General features: G+C 38.0%; 1 protein-coding gene across 3 annotated transcripts in view; it reads right to left on the bottom strand.

Annotated features, from left to right (window-relative positions):
• LOC105018022 (vasoactive intestinal polypeptide receptor 2) overlaps nucleotides 1-15492 on the bottom strand; it is a 45231-nt gene extending 29739 nt beyond the window's left edge. Inside the window, exons 1-3 of one of the 3 annotated variants that reach the window (XM_034288820.1) lie at nucleotides 15263-15492; nucleotides 14942-15007; nucleotides 3757-3859 (exon numbers count right to left, since the gene is read on the bottom strand). In XM_034288820.1, coding sequence (XP_034144711.1) covers nucleotides 3757-3859; nucleotides 14942-14989 — 151 coding nt within the window. In that variant the 5' untranslated portion in view covers nucleotides 14990-15007; nucleotides 15263-15492. Of the gene's footprint in view, nucleotides 1-3756; nucleotides 3860-14941; nucleotides 15013-15204 lie in introns of all 3 variants that reach the window. The other 2 variants (XM_034288816.1, XM_034288817.1) reach the window with 2 other exon arrangements.
• Nucleotides 15493-16959: the final 1467 nt, after the last annotated feature.

The raw sequence follows: 16959 nt of genomic DNA on the forward strand, positions 1-16959 counted from the left end.
CCCTCACTGTATGTAAATGCAGATCTAAATGTGCAATGAGGACAAATATAAGGTGCAAGTCAGCATGTGCAAATGAAATACAGGAACAGCAGCATTAACACATACCTGTGGATAACTGAAACTGAAAACCTTATCAGACTTGTAAGGCAGTGACTGAGTCCAGTAGTACAAAGGGTGGACAAAGTGATGGAAAGTCACAGAGTTCAGCAGGGTTACAGCAGATGGAAAGATAGTGTTCCTGAGCCTGCTGGTGTGTGAACGAACAGACCTGTACCACCCATTGCAGGGCCTTCCGGGCGGCTAAGGAGCAACCGTTAAACAACACTGTGGCGCAGTTGGTCAGATGCTCTCAATTGTGCAGCAGTAGAAGTTCACAAGGACCTTGGAAGACAGATGGGCCTTTTTCAGCCTCCTCAAGAAGTACAGATGCTGCTGTGCCTTTTTGACCAGGGGCTGAAGTTTCGAGAGACCAGGAGAGGTCCTTGGAGATGTGGACACTCACAAATTTGAAGCTGGACACACGCTCCACCTCAGTGCCATCGATGAGAACTGGGGCGTGACTGCAAATAGTGCCAAAGATTGGTAATAGGACTGAGATCTGGACTTTGACAGGACATTCTTTTTTTTTTGTGAGCCATTTTAATGTTTCTTTGACTATGTGATATGTCTGGCTGGTGCACCATTACTTCACTCACAGCCAATGAAATCTGTAGCTCTGTCATAGTAACATTTTGAGGCATGGCCTTTTCTTGGCGGTGCCTGGGAGGTGTGATTCTGCTTCCATTTCCTGATTATTGATCCAACTGTGCTCACTGGGATATCCAAACACTTGGATATTATTTTGAACCTTTTTCTTGTTCAACACATGTGTATTATTTTATCTCTTCAGCTTCTGTTGAATGCTCTTTGGTCTTCATTTTCCTTCAGATTCATAACCTGACCAGTGATCCTTCAACAGTGTGTTTTTTATCCAGAAAACATAACAAAAATGGAATGGTTCACAGGTGGAGGTCAATGGTATGGTAATTGTGTCCTTGTTGGGTCAAAAACACATAAAACAAATTCCAACATGAAATGTCACCAAATTGATTTTGAGTGTCAGTGTTTTTATCTTCACACAGAACAAAATGTAAGTGCACCATTTGTAATTCACTAAAAGAACAGAATTGGTCAGGTGTCTCAATACTTCTGCCGGCCAGTGAAGATATTTAGGATAAGATCTCAGTGATGCAAGTCTTTATATCAATGTGCTTTCCCTTAGCAGTACATGATTAATGTGTCTAGCCTACTGTATGTCTGCTTTCCCACGGGGCTCTGGTCACAGTGATGGCACTGCATGTTGTAAGATACCAGACTATTAAAATGTTTCGTTTTAGTGAAAGACTCTGCTACAGGAGTGTAAATGTTTTCTTTAGGCTGGACCATGTAGTTAAATTGTTTGTTTTAAATCTGTAATGTATTGTTAGCTTCTGCCTTTTTGTCCAGATCTTCCTTGCAAAAGAGACTATTTTTTGTTTTTCTGATGGTTAAATGCATTGTGATGTATTATTTGTGATGTATTCTTTAGATACAACATATATAGGACTGATAATGTAACCTCACAGGTTAAAAATGACAATGTCTACATTTCTGATAAAATAAAATAATTTGCACTGCGTTCTTTATAGACCTTTCAAAGATGTTTGACAGAGCTGCTCACTTCCTATTACTAAACAAGTTGACCACAATAGAAATGTGTGCTTGGGGATTCAGAACTACCTACTTTTGTAGAAAAAAAGCTATAACAGAATGGGTTAAATTTGAATGAAGAGCACCATTTCCAAATGTTTGATAGAGTATGATACATCAAAACATCAGCTGTACAAGCACTGCAGATGTCACTTCTGTAGCATTTTTATAGTCCAATTAGAACTTACATCATTTCATTGTCACTCCAGAATATTAGTTATTCAGAGGATGATTTGGACAGGATAAAAAATAATAATAATAATTTATTTCCCAAATAAATCAACTGGAATGATGGAAGACTTGGGGTTTGTTGGCAAGGCATGAATAAATTTCAACATGTCCTGGCAATAACCTGGTATACTGACAACTCCAGATTTGTTTCCAAATTAATAGTATCTGTCATCATACTTTAAATCATGAAGCTTGGATCATAATTCTTACTTCAACAATTTAACCTACACCTGAATACCTGAACTAAATACCTGAGCTTTTGAGATTTTTAGGCTATGGGTGAGAGAGTAAATTCATAAATTCCTTATTTGCTCATTTGGAATCCTGCTTTGCAAACCATTATCTAACAGCAAGGATTTCTGACGGCACAGTCATTTTTATTGACACATTTAGTAGTGTTTAATTAATTGGTACAAAAAGCAATTTGCTTGAATCGAGAGCAGAACCTGTTAGACTCTGATCACAGTGAAATACCTTTTTTAAAAGTTGCTTACACTACCTTGGAAGGTAGAGGCCTGACACAGAGGCGTTGCTAGGTTCACAATACATTCGGGGCTTAGCACCCCTATATGCAATCTTCCACTGTGCCATTTGATTTCACAGGTGATACCTTTAAGGACTATTGCGGTGGAATGCACTAAGCTTTATATCAGAAGAGATTAATAATCTATGATTTATTTACAAATCACTTGTAAATAAATATCTGACAACCATGATAATATAAAAACAATAGCATGTAAACCAAGAATATAAGATTGGATATCAAAAGTAGCATCAGAACTAAGATAGTTTAAAATGTTAGTGATCCGCAGAGGTCGAATTTGCGACCAAATTTGCTCAAGCTTGAATACGTGTCATTCAATACATTTAATATTGATGGATTTGCTTAAGAAAAATAAATGCTAATGAACTGAAATTTGAACTGAAATATTAGTGTTCTGACTTTCTGTATTGCTTTTATTACGCTGGGCTTTAATCCATGTAAACAGAGCACACTTGAAAAAGATAACGTTCTCAATGTGTTTCTCCCTGAATAAACAATGGAAGTGCTCATATTTTTTAATCATGAATGCTTCATAATCACATTAGGTTATAGAACAAGAACAAACCGATTATTGATAAGCAGTAACAATGTCTTAATTCAAGTGCCGAAGTAACTGATGCATGAGATCCCTGCTCCCTTAAATGTGATGGATCTGAATGCTCCCAATCCTTTCACAGCAAAGCACACACACACACATATTTTAGGAATCTCTATCGTTGTGGGGACACAAATAGTTCTTCCCATTAAAAATACTATCTTCCTTAACCCTAATGTTTAACAGTTAACTGTGAACCTAAATACTAACCCCTAAATCCTAACATAACATATAAAATGTTTGCCTAAACAGGAACAAAAAAATCTTTGTGGGGATGGGTGAGTGGTCTCTACAAGGTTGAATATTACTTGTTTTTCTGCCCTTGTTTAAATGTTGGTCCTGTTTAGTATAATGTAAACACAGACACACACACATACACTGCAGATTATACACATACTAAAAGTCTAAAGAGTTCTACCAAACCTAAGTTTTTAATTTCAGGCAATGTATCTTTATTTAAACCTTAATCAAAATAATTTAGTTGAGTGCCCTTCACATCTATTTAACTTGTAATCTCTCTAGCTTCTCTAAAAAGTGCAGACTGTTCCCACCGCCAAAATATTCCAAAATCTATTCGTAATCCATGATTTATCATAACTGTCTGATGAGGAAAGATGAATATGTTCCATGTAATCAAAATATACTCTGGTGATGTCACCTTTGGAGTCATTTGAAGATTCTTGGTGCCTCAGCTTTACAAAACATTCTGCTTGGTCTTTCTCAAGCTCCAGGCGGAAGTTACATGTTGGATGTCCTTTCACCTAAATGAAAAGAAGATACAGTAATTAAAGTTAATCAAATGTGATAAGTGTATCTTCATTTCTTAATATTGGTTAAAACCGAATTCAATCACTTTTTGAAGGAATCCCTTTAAACTGAAATTAATCTTTGTCCGCATGAACACCCAACATAACTTTTGGAACAGAGCGCCAAACCATTCCAAACTAACCAGGGGTTAAAGGTGTTCAAAGTTCACCAATTTTGCGAAGCTCACAATGCCACAACACATCCATGTATCCTTTTTTAAATTGTTTAAATATTTTTTCCCTCCATCTTCTCCCATCTTAATTCTAAGTTTTGTCCAATTTGTGTTCATGGGAAGGTCAAAAATCAAGACTTGTTGCAGAGCCTGCCAAGTTGTTCAACTTATCATCAAACTGCTGGCTCAACCGAGAAGTGTTTTTGCAGGCATACACTGTATGCACTGGAGGTGTACATTGACTGGATAACAACAACAGGGCTTGTCACTGGCAGACTTATGAGGAGTCGCTAAAGCTGGACAAAACAAGGCAATCCTGTCCAACATCCAGGAAGCATTTAGTTAATCTGTACCAACCTCCGAAGGAGGCACATGACTGGCACTCCCCCCACTGTCATATGTTGACTTAAATGGTAATCTCTATTCTATTACCCATAAGTCTACCATTTCGATAAATTGGATGATTGACAGTCAAATGTAAAATCGACATTCCCATTCAAGTGAAAATCTGTTGTTTTGTCTTACAACCTTCTTAGTGATAATATTTCAAAGTTGAAATGTCAAGGGTATTTCTATTTTGATACATTTATTGACTAAAACATGACACCCTATTTTCAAGAGCAAGGTTATGCCTCAATCAGGGGCACTGTCAAAAAGTAATTGCATTTAAATGGATTCACTCTATTCAAACCAATTATGTTTTGACACTGTATAAATGTGATACATCAAATAGGTCTTCATTTTGACAGACCACAGTATTTGATTGTATTGAACACTGAACCTTTCTAATTATATACCAAAGAGAAAAGGCATTAGAAAATAAATAAATGAATGTGTGAATGAGGTTTGGTGGATGAGTGAGATTCAATTATACTACATGTGGAATAAAATAGATGAGATGAGTACAAAGGCAATGTTTTCTCATGAGTAAATGGAGAAGATTGATGGAATAACCAATTTGTTTACTCATCATGAAATTGCACACTAAATATTCTGTGCCTGTCTGTGGTTGTGGGAAATATAAATGTATGCTTGTGGTCAGATTAATTTTTTTGTATGTAGTAACAGCAATAACGCTCCTCAATCTACAGCTATAATATCAAGCCTAGGACTGAGGAAAGAAAACAAATCATAATTTCACAGTTTTGTACATTTCCTGAAAAAGTTTAGTTTAGGAGATAAGAGGTTTTGATATTTTAGGGCTGATACATAGATCCCCTAGATTCCTGAAGTGTGATGATGATGATGACAGACAGAGCAGAAAGATAATAATAGATGAACGGGGTGGTGTGCCATTATGAGGTGTGATGCAGTAAGAGAGTCGCATGGGGGTGAAAACTGCACATCAGAATGAACTGTCGTTTCAGGTTAGGCTTTTTGTGCTAAATGCGCACATTCCCTGACAGAAAAACAAGATGTGACTGAAAGGGCTTGATTCACGATGTGTGTGTCAGTGTGTCTCAGGAGTAGATCTGGGATTTTTTAAGTTTGAAATTTGAAAGAGAATACAGTATGTACAGTGGGGGGAACAAGTATTTCTCATTTCTCATCCCACTGTCGATTTTGCAGGTTTTCCCACTTACAAAGCATCTAGAAGTCTGTAATTTTTATCATAGGTACTCTTCAACTGTGAGTGACTGAATCAAAGTAAAATAATCCAGAAAATCACATTGTATGATTTTTAAGTAGATAATTTGCATTTTATCGCATGACATTCTTAGCGGAGACACTCCTTAGTTGCCCTGGCTGTGTGTTTCAGGTCGTTGTCATGCTGGAAGACCAAGCCACGAACCATCTTCAATGCTCTTACTGAGGGAAGGAGGTTGTTGGCCAAGATCTCACGATACATGGCCCCATCCATCCTCCCCTCAATACGGTGCAGTCGTCCTGTCCCCTTTGCAGAAAAGCATCCCCAAAGAATGATGTTTCCATCTCCATGCTTCACGTTTGGGATGGTGTTCTTCGGGTTGTACCCATCCTTATTCTTTCTCCAAACACGGCGAGTGGAGTTTATACCAAAAATCTCTATTTTTGTCTCATCAGACCACATGACCTTCTCCCATTCCTCCTCTGGATCATCCAGATGGTCATTGGCAAACTTCAGACGGGCCTGGACATGCGCTGGCTTGAGCAGGGGGACCTTGCGTGCGCTGCAGGATTACTAATGTGTTACTAATGGTTTTCTTTGAGACAGTGGTCCCAGCTCTCTTCGGGTTATTGACGAGGTCTGGGCTGATCCCTCACCTTCCTCATGACCATTGATGACCCACAAGGTGAGAACTTGCATAGAGCCTCAGACCGAGGGAGATTGACCGTCATCTTGAAATCCTTCCATTTTCTAATAATTGCGCCAACAGTTGTTACCTTCTCACCAAGCTGCTTTCCTATTGTCCTGTAACCCATCCCAGCCTTGTGCAGGTCTACAATTTTATCCCTGATGTCCTTACACAGCTCTCTGGTCTTGGCCATTGTGGAGAGGTTGGAGTCTGTTTGATTGAGTGTGTGGACAAGTGTCTTTTAGGTAACGAGCTGTTAATAGGTTCTAAAGAAAACCTGCAAAATCGGCAGTGTATCAAATACTTGTTCTCCCCACTGTATGTTAATCTATGTAATTTGTAAAGAGACGATGGGAAGTAAAATATTAGTTTTTATAAACATTAAATTAATCATTATCACATCAACTCAAGCAATATATCACAATATTATTATTTTCCCAGCTGTACTAGGGGCACACACAGTAATGCACAAGGCAGTACTGTCAATCAAAGGTTACGGAAGCGTTAACAATGGGCCCTCAATGCATTGGTAGGCGGATGATTTTTTTTTACCTCTGGCCACATGACAAATGTACCAACAAACAGAATACAAAAGACTAGGGGCTTTTCAGCCCTCCCCATTTCAGAGGATGGAATGTCTCTAGCTCCTCTCACTATCTACTGTATTCTCTACAGAACTGTTAGAATTATTGCTGCAATTTAACGCTATCTAGATGTGAGTTGCTCTCTGAGGAAAAAGTGGACACTATCTAAAAAGAAGCACTGTATTCTCTATGTTGTACCACAGGTTTTCACACATACGTTATCATATCATAAGTTACATCTGATTGGATATCCTGTTCCTTCATGTTTGTTCTCTGGTTGGTCAAGTTTTGATTTGAAATATACTGTAAACAGGTTAACTTTGTTAACCGTTAATCGGTAAAATCATTAAAAATGTAATGGCAGTTATGATAAATATGAACATTAATTTATATTATAAAAACAACATGCTAGAACCTCACATATTTTTCCATTGGATTCCTGACTTCCTGACTAATGCAAATGACATAACATTCGTCCTCATTCCATCAAGGCGAGGTAACGTAAAATGGTGTTGAAATTACAACATTTTTGGAAGGTCACACCCCAGCATAACAATGAATAGCCAATCCATTTCACAGATACTAGAGAGACATTCTTTGTTGGCCAATCACAGATGATGTTTACAACACAGTGTTTTTTTACTCTTGAGTTTCATACTGAAGCCTTGAGACTTGCGCGCAATCTTACTGAGAAATACATTTTTGACTTTGAAAATAGCATCTAGATATTCAGTACAGCAAGCATTGGATTTGGTCTTGTTCCCCACTCCAGACTGAAGCAAAATTTTGGCGCAGTCCGATAATGATTTTCACAGTTAACTTAAACGTTAAATTGAAAATGTTAACTTTGTTAATTAACGATTAAAAGATTTATGGTTTGGTGCCCAGCTCTGCTCTTTATCCCAACTTCTTACCATGTTAAGTCACAATTCATGCCTTTTTCCTTAGGCCTGAAGCTTCATTTAGTAACTGAAAGATTTACATGATCAGGATAATAGCGCCTTTTTAAAGTCCTCTCTTGTCATTTCTGTCATACAGTATGATATAACTATTCATTTTAGGATGTGAGATACACCTATTTCCCTAAGATTCAGTTTTCAGAACAATTATTGCGATCAAATCATTAATGTATTTGTCTGCTTGCATCGCAGCCTGAACTTCTTGGAAATTACGGAGTAAAATCGGGTCCAACAGACTTTGTTAAAACATGTTCATAGCCTTCTAAGAGTCACTGTTGCACACAGTCTATGGAATATTACTGCAGTACACAACACACCCTACATACACATCAAGCAGGGGATGACCTAAGGACATCCAGGGGATCATAAAGCAACTGTCCCTCCTGATGGGCCGTCTTAACAAATCATTTGTGTTTGTTGGGTATTGCCCTACCTCCATAATTCACTGTATAGGAATAGGGCTCAATTTAGGACTAGAAAAAACAAAATGTTAAAGAACTTACAGTTACTTTGGACCCTAATGTCCAAAAATATTTTTTCAGCAAATATAAATACATTTAAAAGACCTTTTATGCTATGCTATGTTGACAGAAACCATTTCATAGGAGTATTAGTTGAAGGGTGTTCACACTGATGCAATACATTTTTATGTATTTGTTGGGGGGGTTTGTTGTGAAATTATACATTTGTTTTTGATTTCTCTTGATTTAAGCCTTTACAGAAAAAGTAACATTTTCAATAAGGGTGTGTTTTTAATTAAATAAACAGAATAAACCCGGCACCACAACCAATCATTTAGGTGATATACCTGTGTTGGCTTTGCATAACACATTCTCCCCATGATTTTGGGACATTTTCATATTCTTTCTTGCAAAATTAATGAGGGCTCTGATGGTATTTATTTTTATAGAAATGGCTTCCATTCAGATGTTATTATTTATTAGAAATGGTTTCTGTCTTGCCACCCGATCCAACAGCTCAGACTTGTGAATGAATGCAATGATATTTATAGGCAGGGAGTGCAGAGATCCAGCAATGAATTTGTGAAGTTCCTTTAATGTGGCTGTCTGCCTCTTGTTAGCCCCCCTGGTGAGCTTTCTCCTCGCCATGTCATCAGTATTTTGAAGGGATATCTTTAAAATGTTCTGATGATCTTGCCTCCCCTTCTTAAAGAAAAACATCACTGATGCTTTTTATCTACATATCTGTTAATATGGTATTGGCATATCATATGTGCCATCAAAATAATGCATTTCGTTACCAAATACAAACACGAGCATTTCTGCATTTCACTGGTGGAAACAGACCATCTACATTTCCTGATTGTAAGCAATCCACAATTGCCAAAATTAACAGAGATGTCCAGCTCTTCTTGGAATGAGGAATAATAAGACTGAAGAAGCAAATGATTTGGAATCTCAATAAGACAAACTACCAAGAAATTCCCAAGAATCTGTATAAACTAGCATTGCCTCGTTTTGTAAAGCATAACTTCAAGGCTGGGAACAGTGCTCACATTAGGATGTAGTCTTTACAAAGCTAGAGAAAATGTGTCAACCTAGCTATCTTGCAATGTCATGGCCAATAGGATCATTGCTGAGGCCTAGAGGACAACAAGGACAACATGGACAGTCATATACTGCCACTAGTCACAAAGACCACAATATTTTTTAACAGCAGGCTGTTGACGTCATTCAGTGTCGCATGATATAATCATTCATTTACATCCCTCTCCTAATCTTTACCATTAAGATCCCACAGATCTTTTGCTATCTTCCAGACAATAGCTATCTATCCAGTACGCAACTAAGAAACCTGGTGATTTTATTTAGGGCTAATCAGAATCACTTTGGCTGATGTCAGGTGATGGCATGAGATCTGGAATGAGATTAAATAATGTGTAATAATTTTTATAAGATACATTTTCCATTTGTTTTTTATTTACAAAATATTGGTTTATTAAATAATATTGGTTTATTAAAGTAAAAGGAAAAAGGACTGACACGATTTTTCTTGATTTCAGCCTTCACAGAAACAAAAAAACACTAGATACTAGACTGAGGCATGAATGTAATTAAGGCATTACAGATGTAACAAGGTCTACATCAAACAAACAAAATTGTGGAATTGACAGGAAACTGGTGTTAGTAAGATCCTAAATCTTATTTACCTTGCCCTGCACATTAAGACCACTTTTCAAAAGTTGTACAATATAGGTGCTGGTCATAAAAATTGAATATCATCAAAAGGTTGATTTATTTCAGTAATTCCATTCAAAAAGTGAAACTTGTATAATGTATACATTCATTCCACACAGACTGATATATTTATTTTAATTTTGATTATTATAACAGACAACTAATGAAAATCCCAAATTCAGTATCTCCGAAAATTAGAATATTAGTTAAGACCAATACAAAAAAAGGATTTTTAGAAATGTTGGCCAACTGAAAAGTATGAACATGAAAAGTATGAGCATGTACAGCACTCAATACTTAGTTGGGGCTCCTTTTTCCTGAATTACTGCAGCAATGTGGCGTGGCATGGAGTTGATTAGTCTGTTGACCTTGGACCTCAGAAAACACAGTGGATCAACACCAGCAGATGACATGGCACCCCAAACCAACCACCAACATTTATTCCACACAGACTGATATATTTCAAGTGTTTATTTCTTTTAATTTTGATGATTATAACTGACAACTAATGAAAACTCCAAATTCAGAATCTCAGAAAATTTTAATATTGTGAAAAGGTTCAGTATTGAAGAGACCTGGTGCCACACTCTAATCAGCTAATTAACTCAAAACCCCTGCAAAGGCCTTTAAATGGTTTCTCAGTCTAGTTCTGTAGGCAACACAATCATGGGGAAGACTGCTGACCTGACAGCTGTCCAAAAGACGACCATTGACACCTTGCACAAGGAGGGCAAGACACAAAAGGTCATAGCTAAAGAGGCTGGCTGTTCACAGAGCTCTGTGTCCAAACACATTAATAGAGAGGTGAAGGGAAGGAAAAGATGTGGTAGAAATAAGTGTACAAGCAATAGGGATAACCGCACCCTGGAGAGGATTGTGAAACAAACCCCATTCAAAAATGTGGGGGAGATTCACAAAGAGTGGACTGCAGCTGGAGTCAGTGCTTCAAGAACCACCACACTCAGACGTATGCAAGACATGGGTTTCAGCTGTCGCATTCCTTGTGTCAAGCCACTCTTGAACAAGACACAGCGTCAGAAGTGTCTCGTCTGGGCTAAAGACAAAAAGGACTGGACTGCTGCTGAGTTATGTTCTCTGATGAAAGTACATTTTGCATTTTCTTTGGAAATCAAGATCCCAGAGAGGAAGAGAGGAGAGGCACATAATCCACGTTGCTTGAAGTCCAGTGTAGAATTCCACAGTCAGTGATGGTTTGGGTTGCCATGTCATCTGCTGGTGTTGGTCCACTGTGTTTTCTGAGGCCCAAGGTCAATGCAGCCGTCTACCAGGAAGTTTTAGAGCACTTCATGCTTCCTGCTGCTGACCAACTTTATGGAGATGCAGATTTCCTTTTCCAAAAGGACTTGGCACCTGCACACAGTGCCAAAGCTACCAGTACCTGGTTTAAGGACCATGGTCTCCCTGTTCTTAATTGGCCAGCAAACTATAGAAAATCTATGGGGTATTGCGAAGAGGAAGATGTGATACACCCGACCCAAAAATGCAGAAGAGCTGAAGGCCACTATCAGAGCAACCTTACCAAATGTTTATGTTGCTTCCGTTTATGTGACAGGGACTAGGGTCAGTCTGATTTACATGCCATATCCATAAGGAATGCTCTCTCTAATTTCAAATTTCTTGTGATTCAGCCCAAAGAATCTGGACACAGCCATCTGTAATTATTGATCCACTTGTTCTCTAAAAAGATTGTAATGTCCTTTTATAATCTTCAACCGGCACAGTCAGAAGAGGACTGTCCACCCCTCAGTCTGGCTCCTCTCTAGGTTTCTTTCTAGGATCATATCATGCTAGGGAGTTTTTACTAGCAACCATGCATCAATTTCTTGTTGTTGCTTGCACTTGTGGTGCATAAAATAAATTGATTGACTGAGCAGATCAAATCCCAAAGCCAGCAAGGTATGAAGTATGTTGTTTGATCTCTGGGCATGGTAGTTAACTTAAATTGCCCTAAAGGTTGTTTATATGAATTTAAATAAAATATTATATTATAATCATAATATTCTATCATTTATTTGAGTGTGTCCTCAAAAGTGATTCCCTCTCAATAATTCATAACTATCTAGACAGGAAAGTTGAGTTTCAAGAAGTGTTAGGGTTAACATTACTAGTTATTGTTTATTGCAATCTCCTGAAAAATAAAAGATGAATGAAAACATCTGGGTATTTCTATTAAGTGGAAATCCTATTAAACTGAAACTTTCTTTTAATTGATAAACATTATTGTTTTCATTTTAAGTAGAATATTTCCACTACGGAGGTCATTGAAGCCACTGTAACCTTTCATAAGTATACTGTCTCTGTGAAATTAGATGAAAACTGACTCTCACAACATTGCCCAAAATGGCAGTGATTGCCAGGTCTCTGGTTGTGGCATCCATCTCTGAGCGAGAGGGTCAATGACTAACTCCCAGAAGGAAAAGGGGTCTTTTAAACGAGGCTGCAGTCAACACTGCATTACCAATTACCCGGTTCACCCACCGTTGTCGCCTAACCCGAGGCTATTACAATTAGACCCCATCCCAAATGCCATTCTACACTACTTTTGACTACAGTCCAAAGGACTCAGGTAAATTATAGTGCACTGTTTAGAGTATAGGGTTCCATTTGGAACTTAAGTGTGCGGCTACAGATTGTTAATGCAAGCAACCCGATCTAAAAAAACATTTCCTGAAACAAATTTTTACAGAAAGCTTCTTTGTTAAACCAAATTGCAGAACACGGTTAAATTAATTGAAAGGCCATTGGCAATGTGGGGTATTGCTACGATGAGTAATTCCCAGCATTCAGTCAGAGAGCAATGCAGAGTAGAAACATTCCAAATGCACAAGCAAAAATAGGAATAAATGTGCTGCACCGTTTTTCCAAGAACCCACAGCTGATTTTGTACTGATGTAGTTAAAACCGCCATAATGATTCAGAACTTGACATAAATTCAACCTAATGTGTATCTCCTTCCCATAACCGATAAATATTTGACTAGTGATGTTTACCAAACTGTTTCAACTGGTCCATAACCAGTGAACCCAAGCAGAACCGGTACATGGCAAAAGGCTTTACTCAAATCTTACTCATCTGACACATATGGTATTAAATCTGACATAGAGTAATAATCATTAATTTCCCCAGAATGTACCCTTTATAATGGCCCAAGCTTTTGTAGAGCACAATGAGATAAGGGAACTGACCTCTGAATGGTTGAAGTATTATGAATGCTTCAAGCTTCAGGGCCAAGTTCATTTCATTGCAATCAGAAAACTGTTACTTTTTCACCTACAGGATCTTTTCACATCTAACAAAGCTGATGAGCATGATATGTTAATTGGAATATTTCTCAGATACATAATAATTTTGACCTGTTAATTACATGCACAAAGTTATTTTAGAAATAATAAAAGAGCAGGCCTACTCAGCTGATTTTGTAACAATCATTATTTTTTCTAGCTTACAGAAAAGTCCTATTGTATATAGCTCAACTGTATTGTATAGACCCATACCCTACTGTTGGTACGCTGTAGCTCAGTTAGGTAGAGCATATGTAGCTTGCAGCATTGCAGATCCAATTCCCTTAGGGAGCCTGGACAAAAAAATATGAAAATGTTTTCACTCACTGCTGTAAGTTGCTCTGAGTAATTGAGTGTCTGTTAAATTAGTGTAAAATCTAAATGTATTTCAACTAGAGCTTCTGCCTCATTATTCCACAGAGAAACTGAGGAACACAAAACACCTGTATGTACTATTTAAAGGTAGGTATTCCTTAAGGGGATTCCTGCTTAATAATTACAGCTATTACATTTGATATATTCAATATATTAAATTCAATGTAGTTCAGCCAGTTAGTACATTGAGTCTTTCCACTCAATATGTATTATTTGCTAAGTAGACCGTCAGACAAGCCTAAAACAGAAGTGCCATGAGGTCTCGCTACGGCCTGTTTATATAGAAACACTGCCAGCGGTGCTTTACCATCCGGTACCAGAGTGCTGGCCTGCTTGCAGATCTGTTAGTGCTTCTTCCAGTGCTGTTAGTCACTGTCAAGCTAAACAGCATGACAACTAGTGACAAGACGTCACGATCGCACAAACCGACCCGCACTCAGACGAGTTCTGCATGCTACAGAGAACCAACCTGTGGGGACCTTCTTGTCTAATGTCTCGCCAAGTAAAATCTGAAGCGTTTCGACTGACCCATATGACGTTTGTGTGCCTCCAAGCAACATCAGAATAAAAGTCTGCAAGGTCGCGCAGACAGTAGTCAGGCAGTCCTATTAAACTAACATGAAGAGGTCAACAACATCCAATGTCAGAAGAATTCTAGCGTTACATAGACTGTTTATGGGTTCAACTAAATAATGTGCCCTGTTGTTAGAATAACGGTATTTTATATAGGCTAAATCAATCACATTGCATCAGAATAAATTGCGTCAAGCCCACACTGAACAGCTGCTTATAAATCTCTTGTTCTGATGAGTAGGCCTATTACCTTATCATTCACTAATGAGACCAGAACCCCAATCACACCTGGGTGCCTGCAAAATTGATAAAATTATATTTACGGTTGGAAGAGCACAGCTATTGTCATTCATACTGTGCGCTTATTAAGGGTAATCACCTTGGAACAGTGAAAGATGCATCATATATCACAAGCTGAAGTTCTGTTTACTGCCAAGAGTAAATAGGTTTAATACAATATCGCACGCCTATTAGCAACCCTCGGAACAACAAGGGATTGGTCATATCTTGATAATTGTTCATATCCATTCTCAGCATTCTTCAAAGCATTTGATCACCATGCATCAACACAAACCGAAAGATAAAATACACGCTTACCACAGACAGAAACGTTGAAGACAACCAAAAAACAACCAAACGTCTCATCTTAAACTCGCCGGTCACCTGCTCTTTTAAAAGAGAACAGTGAATTTAAAATTGAAGCCTGAAAACATTTAGTTGGGGTCGTAATTCCATGCAAATCAATATAATTGAAAGAAGAAAAAAAATCCAATACTTCAAGTTGAAAGAAAGTTTAACCAGATTTGAAGATTGTTTAAAGAAAATACAACTTGAAATACTTATATGCGAAATACAAATACCAAATAGGCTACTTGAAAGCTACAGAGAAACGCGCACGGCTTGGTTATCCACGCTCACTGTTTTGACACTGCTTGGCACTTCATCAGGTAGTTCGAAAGACGTCAGAAGTCTGCAGTAGTGACATGTCGTGTCAAATATTAAATGTTCCTTTAGTAAGTTCTGAGTCACTGAACTTAAAATAGCAAAATTCCGTTTCCATTAAACCATCAGCTGGAGTATACAGGACTATCTGCAGGCACCGGGCAATTGCGTGCTGCTAACAGCACGCGTGTCTGAAAGATGCTTTCCCCCTGACGAACTTTCATGAACTGAAGCCAGCTCGGCTCTGTGCTGTAGTTACGCAAGGCAAAAACGCGCGGACAGCAATAACTAGAATCTTCTCATCCTTGGACCTTTCAGACAGCCTAGTAGATTATATTACGCTCAAGAAACATTCCCAGCCTACTGTAAAAAAAAAATTTACAGCAGCATTATTATGGTAGAAAAAACTTCAATGGAAGTCTCGCTAATTATCAGGATTAATTAACTGGAATTAATTCATACTTGTGATAGTCATTGTCACTTGTTATAATACAATCTTTGAAATGCTTGCGTGTTGCATTTCTTTTTTTTTTTTTTTTTGTCAGTGTGGGCTAATATACATGTCGCCTATTAGCTCATTACCATATTGTTACGTTATTTTCATTTTGAATGAGAAACGTAGCCTAAATCGAGCTCCATATTGTCCATTATATGATTGCATGGAAAACAAGACTTTTTAGTGAAGACACGTGAAGGAGTGTTAGCTGAACCGACTGGTACCCGAAACCTTTGTGTGATAGTTTAGAGGACCCGGAGTGACAGCATGTAAAGCCTAAAGCAAAGCTGACAGAATGACGGGGGGAAACAATTTATAAATATGTAGGTACATACTGCATAGACCACTTATGGAGCGTGAGCGATAGCAAGTTGCCATTTTCAAGCCACAACTCCACAATTACGCCAGACGCAGTGACTGAAGTTTAATGGCTGCACGAACAAATATAAATGCTGTATAGTCAACGTCTAATATTTTTAGGTTTGGCGAAGATGCCTTTAAATAGCACCTCCAATGACCTTCCCGACACGACAGACTGTGGGTCGTTTCTCACCTCACCTAACATCACTGCACCTATCAATGATCATTCATTCGCTTATTAATTCATGTATACATTCGTTTATTCAATCAGCAGCAGCTGGCCATGTCATTTCCTGTGGCTCCTCAATTCCTCATTTCTGTCTATCCCTTTCCACTAGCACTATTTGTATTCCATTAATACTCCAAATAAGCATACTGTTTTTTGTGGGGGGTTTTGTGCAATATCTGTTAAATGCTGAACATACGCCTATAGTTTTTTTGCTTCTGGTATGCCTTGGCGACCATTCTACCAAGACTGATTGCAGCCCCTTACACTGCTATCCTTACGGTTCATTCTACACCTTACACAGGTCACATACCCTCTTCTCCATCCACAGGGTTGTCCACCAGACACCTTGTACCTGGAAAAATAGCTGCACTGTTCTGCACACAAATTCTGTTTCTCTGTATGCATCTAGATATTGTATATTATGCTGATAATCTAAAGGTCCATATCAATCCATTTATATTATATATTCACTGCTCAAGTCATTCTCACCACCCATTTGTATTTAAGTTTGTGTACATTTTCTATATTCTGTATCAAAATATTGTCCACCACAAGCAGCAAGATACCAGCAAATACATTCTAAATGTA

This window comes from Esox lucius, chromosome 3 (genome assembly GCF_011004845.1).
Source record: "Esox lucius isolate fEsoLuc1 chromosome 3, fEsoLuc1.pri, whole genome shotgun sequence".
NCBI classification, from domain to species: Eukaryota; Metazoa; Chordata; class Actinopteri; order Esociformes; family Esocidae; genus Esox; species Esox lucius.